This window comes from Ruditapes philippinarum, unplaced genomic scaffold, assembly GCF_026571515.1.
Source record: "Ruditapes philippinarum isolate M1 unplaced genomic scaffold, ASM2657151v2 ctg1374_1_1_1_1, whole genome shotgun sequence".
Classification (NCBI taxonomy): domain Eukaryota; kingdom Metazoa; phylum Mollusca; class Bivalvia; order Venerida; family Veneridae; genus Ruditapes; species Ruditapes philippinarum.
This window is the reverse complement of record NW_026862168.1, coordinates 112,286-127,044: the sequence shown is the minus strand read 5'-3', so window position 1 is coordinate 127,044 and position 14,759 is coordinate 112,286. Positions and strand designations below refer to the sequence as shown.

General features: G+C 33.5%; 2 protein-coding genes across 3 annotated transcripts; one reads left to right on the top strand and one right to left on the bottom strand.

Moving 5' to 3' along the window:
• The first annotated feature begins 3,437 nt into the window (after positions 1-3,437).
• On the top strand, positions 3,438-7,133 carry LOC132718162 (hydroxylysine kinase-like). Of its 2 annotated transcripts, none has more exons than XM_060701786.1 (5): positions 3,438-3,708; positions 4,076-4,195; positions 5,051-5,178; positions 6,103-6,277; positions 6,613-7,129. In XM_060701786.1, the coding sequence occupies exons 1-5, from the start codon at positions 3,513-3,515 to the stop codon at positions 7,047-7,049; spliced, it is 1,056 nt and encodes a 351-aa protein (XP_060557769.1). In that variant the 5' UTR covers positions 3,438-3,512; the 3' UTR covers positions 7,050-7,129. The 2 variants fall into 2 exon arrangements, with proteins under 2 accessions (XP_060557769.1, XP_060557771.1); XM_060701788.1 differs by having other exon boundaries at positions 3,571-3,708; positions 4,084-4,195; positions 6,613-7,133.
• Positions 7,134-9,032: 1,899 nt separating this feature from the next.
• On the bottom strand, positions 9,033-12,752 carry LOC132718161 (hydroxylysine kinase-like). The gene is made up of 4 exons (XM_060701785.1): positions 12,650-12,752; positions 11,030-11,154; positions 10,096-10,270; positions 9,033-9,699 (listed from the first exon to the last, which is right to left on the bottom strand). The coding sequence occupies exons 1-4, from the start codon at positions 12,741-12,743 to the stop codon at positions 9,245-9,247; spliced, it is 849 nt and encodes a 282-aa protein (XP_060557768.1). The 5' UTR covers positions 12,744-12,752; the 3' UTR covers positions 9,033-9,244.
• Between the last annotated feature and the right edge of the window lie 2,007 nt (positions 12,753-14,759).

The window sequence follows — 14,759 nt, the reverse complement described above, 5'->3', positions numbered from 1 at the left end:
CTACAGTAAACTCTAAAAAATTTGAAGTACTTTCTACAGTTATGTGCTCTTCGCATTGAGCATAAACAAATTGGTATACAGTAATAATTTCTGACAGACTGACAAGTGAGCCCTTCTTTCCTCTTGTCCGCCAGGAGTTTGTTAATATTGGGAATGCAAACAATTTTTAGCATGACTTTTTAGCTTACCAGAACCGAAGGTTCAGGGTGAGCTATTAGTATCAAAGGGGGTTAGTCCATCATCATGTGTCAACAATCATCTTCTCTGAAACTGATGGACAGATTTACCTCAAATTTGGTCTGTAGCATCTTTGTGACAGTCACACTTAAATTGGCTCATTTTAATTTGATTGGCCCCTTTTAGGGGTCTCTAGTGATAAAAATAGAAAAACCTTTAGATATCTTCTACAAAACTAATTGATGGATGATCACCAAACTTTGTCTGTAGCATTCTAAGGTAGCCTTTTATCAAGTTTGTTCATATTAATTTGATTGGCGCCTTTTAGGGGCTGCTAGAGCTAACAAAAAGAAATATATTTAAAAGTCTCCTTCTACAGAACTAATTGATGAATGATCACCAACCTTGTTTGTAGCATTCTTAAGTAGTGTTTTATCAAGTTTGCCCATATTAGTTTGACTGGCCCCTTTCTAGGTGCCGCTAAAGCTAAAAATAGAAATACCTTTAAACGTCTGCTTCTACAGAACTAATGGATGGATGGTCATCAAACTTTGTCTGTAACATTTTTAGGTAGTCTTTTATCAAGTAAGCTCATATTAATTTGATTGGCCCCTTTTAGAGGCTGCTGAAGATAAAAATAGAAATACCTTTAAACTCTCCTTCTACAGAACTAATTAATGGATGATCACCAAATTGTGTCTGTAGCATTCCCAGGTAGTCTTTTATCAAATTTGCTCATATAGCAGCTTATGCTAAAAATAGAAAAAAGCTTTGAATATCATCTCCTACTGCAATAATTGATGGATGATCACTAAACTTCGTCTGTAGCATTCTTAGGTAGTCTTTTATCAAGTTTGCTCAATTTAATTTGATTGGCGCCTTTTAGGGGCCGCTTAAGCTTAAAGTAGAAAAACCTTTGAACTTTGTCTGTAGCATTCTAAGGTAGAGTTCTATCAAGTTCGTCATATTACTTTGGTTGCCCCCTTTTAGGGGCAGCTAAAGCTAAAAATAGAAATACCTTTAAACGTCTGCTTCTTCAGAACTAATGGATGGATGATCACCAAACTTTGTCTGTAGCATTCTTAGGTAGTCTTTTATTTTTAATTGAAAAAGCAGTTGTTTCTGGTGAGCGACTCAGGGCCATCATGGCCCTCTTGTTTTCTTTTATTACAGTCCTGTCAGTGTTGCCCTTGCCGTCCCCCAATCTTTAATGTCGATCCTAACGTTTAGTTCTTAGTGTACTGTCTTCACACTTGGCCACAACAACCCTTGGGACAACTTCACAAGATCTTCAAGTAGACCAAACAAAAGTTGACCTTCATTTATAAATGACCTTGACCTTTAAGGTCAAATGTCTAAATTTTGCTTGATTTTTGCTATTAGCAGCTATAACTTTGTTACTTTTAAATAGATTGTCTTAAAACTTGAAGACAACAATCTCTTAGGATAGACCTTCAGGTGAACCAGACAGATAATGACCTTGACCTCAAAGGTCAAATTATTTTAATTTTCTCCTTATTGTTAATTTAATTGGCAATAACTTTGTAATTAATGCATGGATTGACTTCATATTAAGGCACAATATTATTTAGGTTAGAAGTTTCGTGTACATGAATCTTAAATTGATCTTGGTTCATTTGTGACCTTGACCTTGAAGGTTGAATTAATCAATGTTCACTGATTTTTGCTATAATTGACTGTAGCTTGTAATTTATAATTGGATTATTTTCATACTTGGACAAACAATTCTTTGAAACCTTCTAAAAGGTTTAACTGACATTGACTTTGAGCTTTATATGACCTTGACAGTTAAGGGCAAATTATTGAAATTTGGTTAAATTGTCATAATTATGTTATTTATGAACGGATTTGTCAAAACGAAGACTTGCTACCAAACAAACATATTTATTAATTTAGATGTGACTTTGACCTTTAATTGACCTTTACCATTCTTTTGTCTTGAGCCCAATCTCAATAAATGTTTCAACAAGGGTTTGTTTGAATGTTAAGCATCGTTTGGTGGTAAGATTTTGTGAAAACTCTGTATTTGTATTTGAATACCTCGATGAAGACTGCATAAAAATCTGAACAAAATTTGGTAAATATAGAGGAAAGCCAGGAGGGTAGAATCATATTTCGAATTTCTTAAAACAGCTTTAATTTTATATAAATGTTTAAACGTTGAAAACTTAACCTGTGTGTGACCTATTTTCTCCTTCACATATCGAGTTAAAGCGCACACCTGGAGTAGGGGAAATTCACATAGGCCTATATTTTTTACCGATGTTCAATTTTGAGATCCATATGGGGTTCCACCCCCGTGAATATTTTTCATAAAATTGATCATCTTCATTCACGCATTATTACTTTTTTGGGCGGTCCGTAAACGCACTGTTATCTTAAGTTTGCGAAATAGTCATCATGCTCAGTGAGCGGTTGGCTGTTCCAGTTATTCTAACGCAAACATATAGAGGCCGCCCGGTAAGCACAATATGAATATAGGTAACACGTTGGACTGTGAATCGGGTTAAACGGATTCGATTCCCGGACGGTGCAGGTCACTTTCGTTGTGATTGATCATGAAATCCTTTCCCAGGTCATTCGCACTGGACCTATGTTCTGGCATGTATTCAAACGTTATTAGTTCCTTGCGAAAATGAAGGCCACATGTTCTGGTAAACTGCTTGTCAGGGTGCCCAGGCACGATCTGGTGGCTGAACTGTGCTCTGGTAAATTCAATGTGGCTACCTGTGGTGATCCGGAGTGAAAACTACCAACACCACTAGCGCAAAACATAGTACTAGCTACTTTCCCCGTGAAACTAGCTTCTTTCCCCGTGCAACTGTTTTACAATAACCGGCGTTGATATGATGTTTTAATTAAAGGTGCATCGGGTTGATTTTAATTAAAGAGCCAATTTTTATAAAAGCGAAATATTGTCTTTATATAAAATAATAATGTAGACATGCAATTATGGTTTGCATGTTTCTATAAATAAATAAATAAATAAATATGAAAGTAAACGCAAGCAAACTATATATACAATAGTATAATTCTTTTTTTACAGAATGTGTCGTTGTTTGTTTTTTGCATGTCAGATTTAAGGCTACATATATGCAAATTAGATCTATTCTTATATTTGTTCTAAGACACGATGTTGTTATTTAATATAGAATCACTTCTAATGCACGGCCTTCATTGAAAATTTAAAGTCTTTGGTATTATAGTTATTTGGAAAATATTACAGCGTCCATTTTGTTTAAGATTTAGTCATAACCGGATATAAACAAATGACATTATGTAGTGTAAATTAAAACTTTTTAAACCTTTTGACAATGGTTTGTGTAAATGAGGACGTGATTAAATCGGTTATGAAGGACGAATACGGCAAAACGGTCGTAAATATAACACCTCTTGACGGATATATAGATGCAAACTTTAAAATAGATATTGTAGATGGGATTTCGGATGGACATTCCGGATATGAATCGGTGATATTGAAAATATCGTCGGGGAGTACCGATTCAATAAGTATGCTTAGACTTTTATTTGCAAATTACTTTAAGAAGTGTTTACTTGATTTTTGAAATGATTAAAAATAGATTATAAATAAGATGGTGTACAGTTTGAGTTAAGTTGAAACAGTAACTGGCGAAACTGTTACAATTTCAAAAAACTTCAAATTGTTTTTATTTTTACTAAGTTGAACTTAGTAAGTTCATTTGTCTAATTTTACTGACAGCGACGTTTACATACCCAGGTCTAATTTAACGCATATCAATTACATATGTACAGTACACTGAACGAAAATATTCTCTAACAAAATATTTAATTTGATCATAATTCATTATTTTAATTGATTTTTAACTTATCTTGTCAATGAATTTAACCTTGTCAGTTTTGCAGCACAGTATTATGACATACCTCGATGTAAACGGTATAACTACATGTACACCAGTGAAAACAACATCTGGGAGCACTTATTGTACAGAAAATTTTCACGAAGATACTAATAATGGTAGGCATATGCATCACAATTACGTACGTAAATTAATAATGAGAAATATCTTATTGTTATATAATTATACTTCTGCCGAAATAAGTACATTTAGATATTTTTAATTTATTTGTTTGCAGATAAAATTAATATAGATCGATCTAATTAAAATGTGTTTCCTTAGAGGCATTTTGTTTGTTAAGTAATATTCAAAAAAATATAAAACAAAAACGTGTTTACTTCATATCATAAGCTTCTAATTAATTGCAGGTGGTCACTAATCAAATGAATGAATGAGTCAATCATAATTATCACCTAATTAATCGGACTCCTTAACATACTCACTTATTGATAATAATAGCCCATAACAATACACATTGTTTGACACTAAAGGTATTAAAGTCAGAAATACAGTGAGATATACGCAATCGGTTATCTTTACTCGCAATTTTACTGATAAGAAAAGCCTGTCTGCTGCTAATTCGTAAACTATCAATAGGTGTATTACAAATAATTACAATAATTACAATAAATAATGATAACACAAACCTAAATATTAATAATTGAAAAGTGGGCCGAGTTGACCCGTGCCGAGTTGGAATAGGGCCGAGCTGACTCGGGGGCCGAGTACGTTTTAGGGCCGAGCTGACCCGAATTCTTACATTGTGTATGGTTCCCGAACGGAGTATATATTTTAATAACTGTACAAAGGACTCTTTTAAAAAAACATGCTTTTAGGTACTTGCTTAATATTCGAATCTGCAGTTCTTTCTTATTGTACTGTTTAATGTGTGATTTTAACATTTTAAGACGTATAATACTGCACTTTATTTGACATCCATGTAATACTATGTGTTTTAAATACATTATTCTCAGATTCAGAAGAACAAGTATGCACGGTCCTTTCTTATTTACCTGGCATCACATTAAGGTCGGCAGGAAATCCAATATATTTGATGGAAGACTTAGGGGGATTTGCGGGTAGAGTTGATAAACTCCTGCAGGTAAAGTGTGCTGTTATAATTATATTACCCAATTAGACTACGTATATCAGTTCAGCTAAGAAAGTAAAGTGCATGGAGTTCCCTTTCATTTAATGCCAGGAAGACAGAACGTATAAAAGCCTGTTTTCTTGTAAGATATTCTTGAAGATGTACACGTCATTATAAACAACTGATGGCATGTGCAGATAGAATTGATTGTCGCAATTGCAGATATCAAAGTCTAAGACCTTACTTATTTCACGTGGCGTGACATCCAAGATTCCGTATACATTGCCTTAATTTCTTATATACTGCGTTGATTTCGAATAAGACTGCGAGCTGTTGTGGCATATAAGACCGCATTTATTGCCTAAAAGACAGCTGTTGCCTGATTGCGTGTATGGCAGCACATTTTGAGTATTAGACTTCCCTTCTTGCATGCGAAACATCCTAACTAGTTTAAACATACCACACCTTTCGGCTCGTTGATTGAAGTAGACTAGAATTGACCAGACGCCAAACGGCTTATAGCTCCGTCCACTTTATCACGTGGGACAAAGAAAAGAAACCTTAAGACAATCATTATCTAAATGAATACAGTTGCATATGCTTTACAATTTGTTTCTTTGGGTTATTTAGAGCAGAAATAGCTGTCAAAAGTCAATACCATATCAAGTATTTTATATGAAAGTTTACTGGAAAACAACTGCGATAATCGCCGTTATAATGCTCTTTTTCTACGTGAAGTTACTTCCAGAACTATAAATTATTTTCATCTTCACTCACATCAGACTGTGACATTGGGGATTGACATTGACCAGGGTCGTTTATACTATTTCAAAGACCCTGCATTGCCACTGCGTTATTTCTGGCGTATATTCTAAAACCCAATTATTTGCGATATTAATTTAATTGCTATGTGCGCTATATTTAATCTTGAAATAGACATTTGAACAAGAAGACATTCAACCCTCTGAGACAATATGGGAACTTACAGGAACACCAAAATTGAAACCGCTCATTGAGAAATACTGCGATAACGACATCAAGGAACTTGCTGAGAATATCATCAAAGCATTCGAGAACAAAATCTTGCCGGTTATTACCTCATTTCAGAAAGGTTATATACTATATGAAATAGTTTCGATATCTACCTTAAAAAATTAAATACTAGTATAAACTTTCTGTTTTGTTATGTTATTTGAAATAATTTGTGAGAACTATATAATTTAAGAGTTAATTTAATATAAGAATTTGTTACATAGGAACATTAATAATCATAATCATCATATAATTATTGTAAAATTATCAAAATACATCAAAATATCAACATTTGATTTCAGAAAAAAATTGTCCATTTGATAGACAATCTTGATATCAAAAGAAAAGATTTTCCATTTTGATAGACAATCTTGTAAGTTTAGAGCGTTATTTTATGGTCTTTTCTTTTTATAGGATACATTCACGGAGATTTCAATGACTGTAATTTCATCGTGTTGCAAACTTTAACAAAAGTTGATAAATATACTATTTCCGGTTTAATTGATTACGGAGACGCTTGTGTCAGCTTCTACGTGTACGAGATCGCCACATTAATGGCGGACATGATGGCAGTGTGCCAAGGAAAGCAAAATCCGTTTGAAGTTGGAAAACTTATACTACGAGGATATAGAAAAGAATTTGAATTAAATAGTGTTGAATTGGATAATCTTAGATTAATTATTTGTATAAGAATGATACAGTATTATGTACTGGGTGCTGAGATTTTAGAAAAGGATCCGAGTAATGAGTATGCTGGACTTGATAGGGACGAATACATCAGTTTGTGTAAATATTTGTGGGATATTGATGACGAGCGATTTAGACTAGAACTTGTCGAAAATTTGAACTAAGAGATAAATAATTGATTAAACACACTGCACAAATTAAACTTGGATTTTTCTTTATCTTGAACCAATAAACATGTATTTTCACACGTGTTGTCTTGACTGCTCGGCTCGCACAAATTAAGTTCACATTACATTCATTCACAAAACAGGCTTGTATCTTTTTATTGGAAAGACATTTTTTAAAGCATGCAATAAAATGCTAGTATGTACTTTCTAGTTATTTTCCATGTTGATTTATTTGTTTGATTGGGTTTTACGTCGCACCGACACAGTTTAGGTCTATGGCGACTTTCAAGCTTAATTAGTGGAGGAAAACCTCAGATGCCCTTCCGTGCATTATTTCAGACACAAACGGGCACCTGACTAGAACCATCGACGCTGGATAGCTTCGTCACATGAAAGAATCCAAAGTCCCCGTCGGGATTTGAACCCACAGCGGTGAGGTTCAAGTTGTTTGAATTTTCACGTTAACATTATATATACCGGTATGTGATTATATCATTTTAAACATGTTCAATTGTTCAAGGTTCTTACATATTCTCAGTAGATAAACGAAATCACATTACCCCGAATAGCGAGCCTATACCGCCTATACAGCCTATACAATTCAATGTAAGAGTACAACACTTGTTACTTTCAATCACTGCACCTGTCTTGGGAGCAGATGTATTTTAACTTGAACATTTCTTGCAATAACAGGAAATAGACTTGTTTATATACTGTGTTATTATCACCTGATCCCCACATATATTCAAAGACGCTTATTTATCATGCAACTACTATGGTAACTGCCCGATAACACTTGCCTGATAATTATTTTTGATATCAGGTCAGTAACCTGATATCAAAAATAAGCCCCGCTCATTTTAACGGACTTTTTTCAATTGCTTACATTCTCATTTTTACCAGCATGTGAATTCTACAATGTAATCTCATACCCTTACAAGTCTTGAATCAAGGTGCGATATTTAGGCCTATTATTTCGATTTCAATTACGAATAAATTAGATAGCGAATAGTTTTAGCTCCAACTAAATGAAGTGACGTCATAATTTATATTGCAAATGACATCATCGATGTTCACGTCATACTATACATGTAATCATAACAAACAGGCTAGACGATTTTCATTGAGATCTTGTAAATGTTTACTTTATTTCGCCGGATTATTATTCAATAAGTGAACAAATTGTTTCGTTTAAAAAATAAGACGCATGTTTGTGTAGCTTGTGTTTGATTGCCGATTTGACTTTTCTTTGATTGAAATTATCGTGAACTTTTGAATTTGACAATTCAAGACAAAAATTGCAGTAAAGTTTAGTTTATGTGATTCTAAGTGGATTTTTGGATCGATGTTTAAATTAAAGGTAAGAATTTTATCGTATTAGGCCTACAATCTGTTGTATCTTTTATCCGAGTCGAAAGAAAAAATGGCCGCCAATAACAAATTCTAAGTTTCAGGGGCGGAGGAATTTTTTTCAAGAATTATTTCTTTGAACAAAAATCCCCCTTTTTAACGAAATTCGCTATTTAAAAGTAGATTATTCTTTTATTTTGACAGTTGTTATGTGTTACATGATAAATAGAAAAACATGCTACTGTCTTTTGATATCAATTTTATCAGGCTCGGCTGATATGGGCAGAAAGGGCTCGGCAAGCCTCGCCCTTTCTAGCCCATATCAGCCTCGCCTGATAAAATTGATATCAAAAGACAGTAGCATGTTATTCTCTATTTATAAGTCAGCATATTTCTTTCTGTAATTTAAATAATATCGAACATGTTTTTTTCTTCAGGACTTCACAACTGGTTGCAAATGATATTGTGTAAAACCTGCTTATGACTATGTACTGTCACGATTTTTTGTCTGGGTTTTACTAGTAATAACACAGTAGAGGTCATACGGCGATTTTCCAGCTTTACTGGTTGAGGAGACCTCAGGTGTCCCTTCGTGCATTATTTCATGGGCACGAACGAGCACCTAGGTAGTACCACCGGCGTAACGTCATGCATTGTATTCAAAGGTATCAAACAGTTTATTAAACAATAAGGCGATTCAATCAATTGTTTACATGGAAAATTGGTTTAAATTGTGTAATTTATGTTTTAACGTCAGTACATTTTTATTGTTTATTGTTTCATCCGTGCGATACTCAAAGAAAATTCATTCGTTCATAGACTTGTATTAATTTATTTACCATCTATATATTTCCTACTACAGTGTCTGTGAAAACTTCATCGGTAACCATCCATAGATATTTGCAAACATCTAAGAAATTATGCCTACATTTTTCAAAATATTCATCATTCTGGAGATTGTCTTGGGTAGTTTTGATATGTTCAATAAGCAGATGAACTTGAAGTAATCTGACACAAATGCATAGCTTTAATAATTTCAGCTCTAGGTTTGTCAACTGAAATTGCTCTCTTATTCCTTCTAGAAGTTGTTTGCCGACAATGAGTGGGTAAATAGACGGGAAATACGTAGACATCAGTTCGGCAATTACAACGGAAATTTCGTAAATGTAGGCGCTTTTGCAAGCGTCTCCTAAATCGATGATTCCGGAAATGACGTACTCTATGTTACCAGACGAGCTTCCGTTTGTAGATCGTTTTACAATGATATTTCTGCTGTTGATATCACCGCATATAAATCCTGAAACGTATTATACATGTACATGAGATTTATGGTGGAATAGCTAGGCATGTATTTGTATTTAAAAAAAACCATCTGCAAATAAATTCGCGATATATATCCGCAAATCAATTACATTTATAATCTAATCATTAAATGATGCGAAGTAATGATATTTCTTACAGAATTGTCTCGCATGGGTTAATATCATGTATAGAACATTGAATTTTAAAACACATTTTAAAGCTGTGTGACAAGAGCTATACAAAAGTTCTGAAAATATAAAGCTTTAGTTAATAATAATATCATTGAAAATTCATTAAGACTTAGATAATTGAATTCATAATCCAAATAATTATTAAGAAAACAAAATAACTGTACTATTCTTCTATATGAACGCTAAAAAATGAAATTCACCATGTTGCAACTTCTCCAGATTTGGTTGAACTTTTTTGGCATATTGTTCCAAAATTTGTCTTGCCATATCTCTATTACATCCATTTAAATATTTGTCAGTTAGATTTTCCAACGCCAATGCCTTATGAAGAATAAATAAGGAGGTCGTTTCTTTGTAATTTTCAAATTGAAAATCCTGGAAGAGACACATGGTCTTGTTTCATCTACATTATTGTGCAATCTTCTCTGGTTTTGTTAACAGAACAGAACAAGTACAATAATTTTTCTTGACTATCTGACAAAGAATGTTTTAAAACAAGTAGTTATTATGTGGTTTTATACTTCATTAAAGCAGACTGCACACCTCCAGATGAGCAAAAATATTTTTTTAAATGAAAAATGTACGAAAAGTAAGTGTTCGTAATCCAAGAAATAATTAACATGCTGTATACAAATAATGATCTGATTTTACAGTATTTATCAACATATTTCTACTGCGTTACTAGCGTAGTAATGTATATTTTTCCCATATCATTATCTATTTTTGGTAATTTTGGTAGATTTTAGGTGCCGTTTGCAATGTGTAAGTTACTTCCTTTCTTCACCTGACACCATTGTACCTTTTAATTCATTTTACTTGTTTTTCATGAAAATAAGCAAGAATCTGGAGACGTGCTGCTCTTCTGAATTACGATGTTAAAGTTCGTGATGGTTGACGATTGCTATCTTTGAACGGGTCCATTCAGTCATTAACACGCATACAGTCATGTAATTGAAAGTAAAAAAAAAACAATTTAGAAACAAGTTTCGTACATTATTCTTATCATGCGTGGATAATGTTACTAAATGTGAAGGTCATTAAAAAATGTCGCTGCAGTTATTTTTTGTGTGACAACGGTGTTAAGTCTCAATGCTAACCTATAAAAAGGTATGATTGTAACATACATGTACGTACCTTTAGGGTGCTGCATATTCTGCCAACCAACACTCCAATAGAGTGGAGCAAATAGCTCGGTTTACCGCTTTCTTCAAATGTCACTCCATCAATAAAGTTCAACAGGCGGGCATATATCTTCCTATCTAGTTAAAAATGAAATATATTGAACATATACTATAGATTATAATTACGTGACTTCCCTTCTTTGTTTATTTGTTTGTTTCGTTGGGTTTTCTTGTGGTTGCTTTTATTGTTGTTGTTTGTTGTTATTGGTTGTGGTGGTGCTGGTCTTTAACTATAGTTCAACTATTTATTTCTTCAGTAATATGACTATTACGTATTTTTTTAGGATTAAACCTGTGTAATAAAGCGGCCTGTTTATAAAAGAAATTTGTGGCTGTAACTATATTTTGTCCAATGAAATCCTTCCATTTTTTTAAATTCTTGGATACATTTAACCAACTCCTCACTTTAATCATGTCATTACATTGATTTCTGCTGATAAAGTGCATGCCTGATAATTTAGCAGAATCAGTCACCTCATCAAAACATATTGAAATAGGATTTTTTTTACCTCATACTAGTTTGAAAATAATTATGAAACTGATAAACTTTGAATCGAATATATTTTGTTAATATTAAAGGCACATTACGACTCAGAAATCCCTTTTTCAGAGGCTCGCTAACTAGTTTTTGCTAAGAGTTCCATTGAAGTTTACGTCGAATGACAACTCCTTTTTTTGAGCCTATAGCAAGACCTAATGATATTAATATTGTGATTGTATGATAATTGAAATATTTGAGCATGTCTATTCTATCAATAACACGCACATAGCTATGTAATTAAAGTCAAAATTTTAATTAGACACAATGTCGCACATTTTCATTATTATGCGTTATTTTGCAATATGCAGTTACATGTATTATGAAACTAGCAAATAAAATAACAAATATTTAAAGCAATATATTAAAGAGCCCATATATAATAGTTCTAGACTGTCTAGTCATAGTCTTTGCAATCAGCACAGGCGCAATGCATGCAATGTATCTAAAAGTCTTGTCAGATACCATACTACATGTACCCTTAAAAGTCACCGGAATATAGTTCATTCAGAGAAGAGAAATATAAATAAAAAATTTGAAATTTACGTTAAATCTTCATTTGTGTAGCATTTGATAAAACAGTTTCAGTTTATCGAACTCAACTTTTATGCGGGAATATCATACGCTGCATTTCGGGTTTTCTCGAGGGAAAATGTCCTCGTTGTCCCCAAGGCCATGCTTTTTCCTATAATTTATTTATTTTTGAAAATTTTGATACAAACGAATTATATCAACCATGTAACATTTCTAGCAGGCGACAAATTTGAGGTATGCCAAGGGCTGTCTATATATGTACTGGATTGTATGCGGACATTACAAAACCACAGACACTTATGGTCAGATCCTGCGCCCCCCGCCCCTCCCAAACGTGATACGCCCCTGTAAACACTACCAAAACTATTGATATTTAAAAACGAATGGTACATCTATTACAACGATAAAAATGGTTTTCAAACAATTTTTACATATATGAAAAAATACCGTATACCATCAAGTCTCAATAAAGTTTATTGATGGTGAATAAATTCTGCAAACCTCCCATTGTTGTAAACAATTCAGTGTATTTTCCTCGCGTTGTCGCTTTTGGTACACACGCCACTATCCTATGGTTCGCTAAATACAGCATCATTTGGTTTTGAAGTTCTGAAATAGAACTTAAACTAGAACAACAATAATACTTTGTAACATGAATGATATACAAACATAATGTAAATGTGATATTTTAACATTTTGGTGTCCAACCATTAAAACATTTATAAACATAAAGAAGGTATTCAATTTGAAACAGACAAACGCCGCCCAGTCGATCCCCACTAAATGAGGGCCACACAGTAGAGCTGTTGTGGTTATAGTTGTCTCGGGTTCTACATGTAGCCCTCCCCACATGCGTATATTTTAGTATACTAGACAGTTACCATCCATGTAAAAAGTACTCACTGGTAGACGGACCCCGAAAGAAGTGATGTCGTAAAACAATTTACGTAACTGCTTTGTCTACGAGCACTTTATTCCTTTTAACCCCCCCCCCCCCCTTCCTTACCATTGGCCCCATAAACCCATACAAGGGAAAATAAGTCTACTTTATCTTAGGAAATTATTTTGTTCTTGTTTGGATTAATTGTCTGTTGTTATTGTTTTTGCTGTTGTTTCTTTCACACACAAAAGTATATGTGCGATGCGAAAAGCAGTTGATTATAGCTTGAATTTATAAAGAAATTTGTATGTTTTGAGAAAAATACTACTATGAATATTTGTTAAAATAAAAAGACATTTTCAATTGCATCTTCATGAATTCACGATTTCAACTTCACGAATTCACGATTTCAACTTCATTTGCTATCGTGAATTCGAAGTTAAAATAGCATGATGTTGAAATCGTTAAGTTGAAATCGTTAAGTTGAAATCGTGAATTGACGTGGTTGAATTCGTGAAATTTAAATCGTAAATTCGTGAAGTTGAAGTCGTGAATTCATGAAGTTGAAAAATCGAGAATTCGTGAGATTGTAATCGTGAATTCATGAAGTTGAAATCGTGAATTCATGAAGTTGAAATCGTGAATTCAGGATGTTGAAATAATGAATTAATAAAGTTGAATTTGTTAAGTTGAAATCGTGAATTCCGTGTGTTTAAAACGTGAATTCACGAAGTTAAATATTATGAATTCACGAAGATCAGGAATTCGTGAAGTTAAAATGTCCCCACAGGTCTTTCGTATCTTTTAGTATAACCGGGTACAAACAAGTAATTCCGAGAAACATAAAGCAGTTTCGAGAGTTCCAGTTATATCGACTATACTTCTAGGTACCATGGTACCAACAGTAGTACCCGAGACGTCAATTACCCAAACAGCTCTAGCAGAGGAACTATGAAGTTTGACTATCAAAGGCATGGTTACTATTAAAAAAAATGTTTCAAGAAAATAGAACCATTTACAATTACTTTCATATATTCTCAGTGTGCCAATTTATTTTAAAAATATCCATGAATGAGTTATAAATGATGACCAGACACAACCATCTACGTGCTATTTTGACGTTCACTTCGTCATGGCGTTTGTGTGTGACAAGTTTCCCTAATGTGCCATAAATGTATGTCTAATTATTTCACAAAACAGAAAAAATGGACTCACGGAGTTTGTGATATATTATTATTATTATTATCAAAAGAGCACCACCCCGACGAACCCCGCACTTAAATAGTCGTATGTACAAAATACGACTAAATATGTATGTCACTGAATGGACAAAGATATGGACTTGACATGGCTATCAATGCATCCTATCATGAATATGTTGACATTTAAGCATGAACTTGACAAATCTATGCACATAAGGAAACCATTTATTCACAATATATGTGACAATGACCTTTAAACTGAAATCCTGACTCCTATGCACGACATGTCATTATCTAGGCCAAGTTATTTTAAAATCACTCCGTAAATGGCTGAATTGTTGACCGGAGACAACTTTCAGTGCACTTTAAGAATTATTTTATCATGACTTTGGTATATAGATGTGATTTGGACCTTTAAGCTGGAGACGTGATTCTTGCATGTGACACCTAGTCACATCATGTACAATGAACAAAACACTTAGGCAAAGTTGTTTCAAAATCAGATCATGAATGATCAACATCATGACTT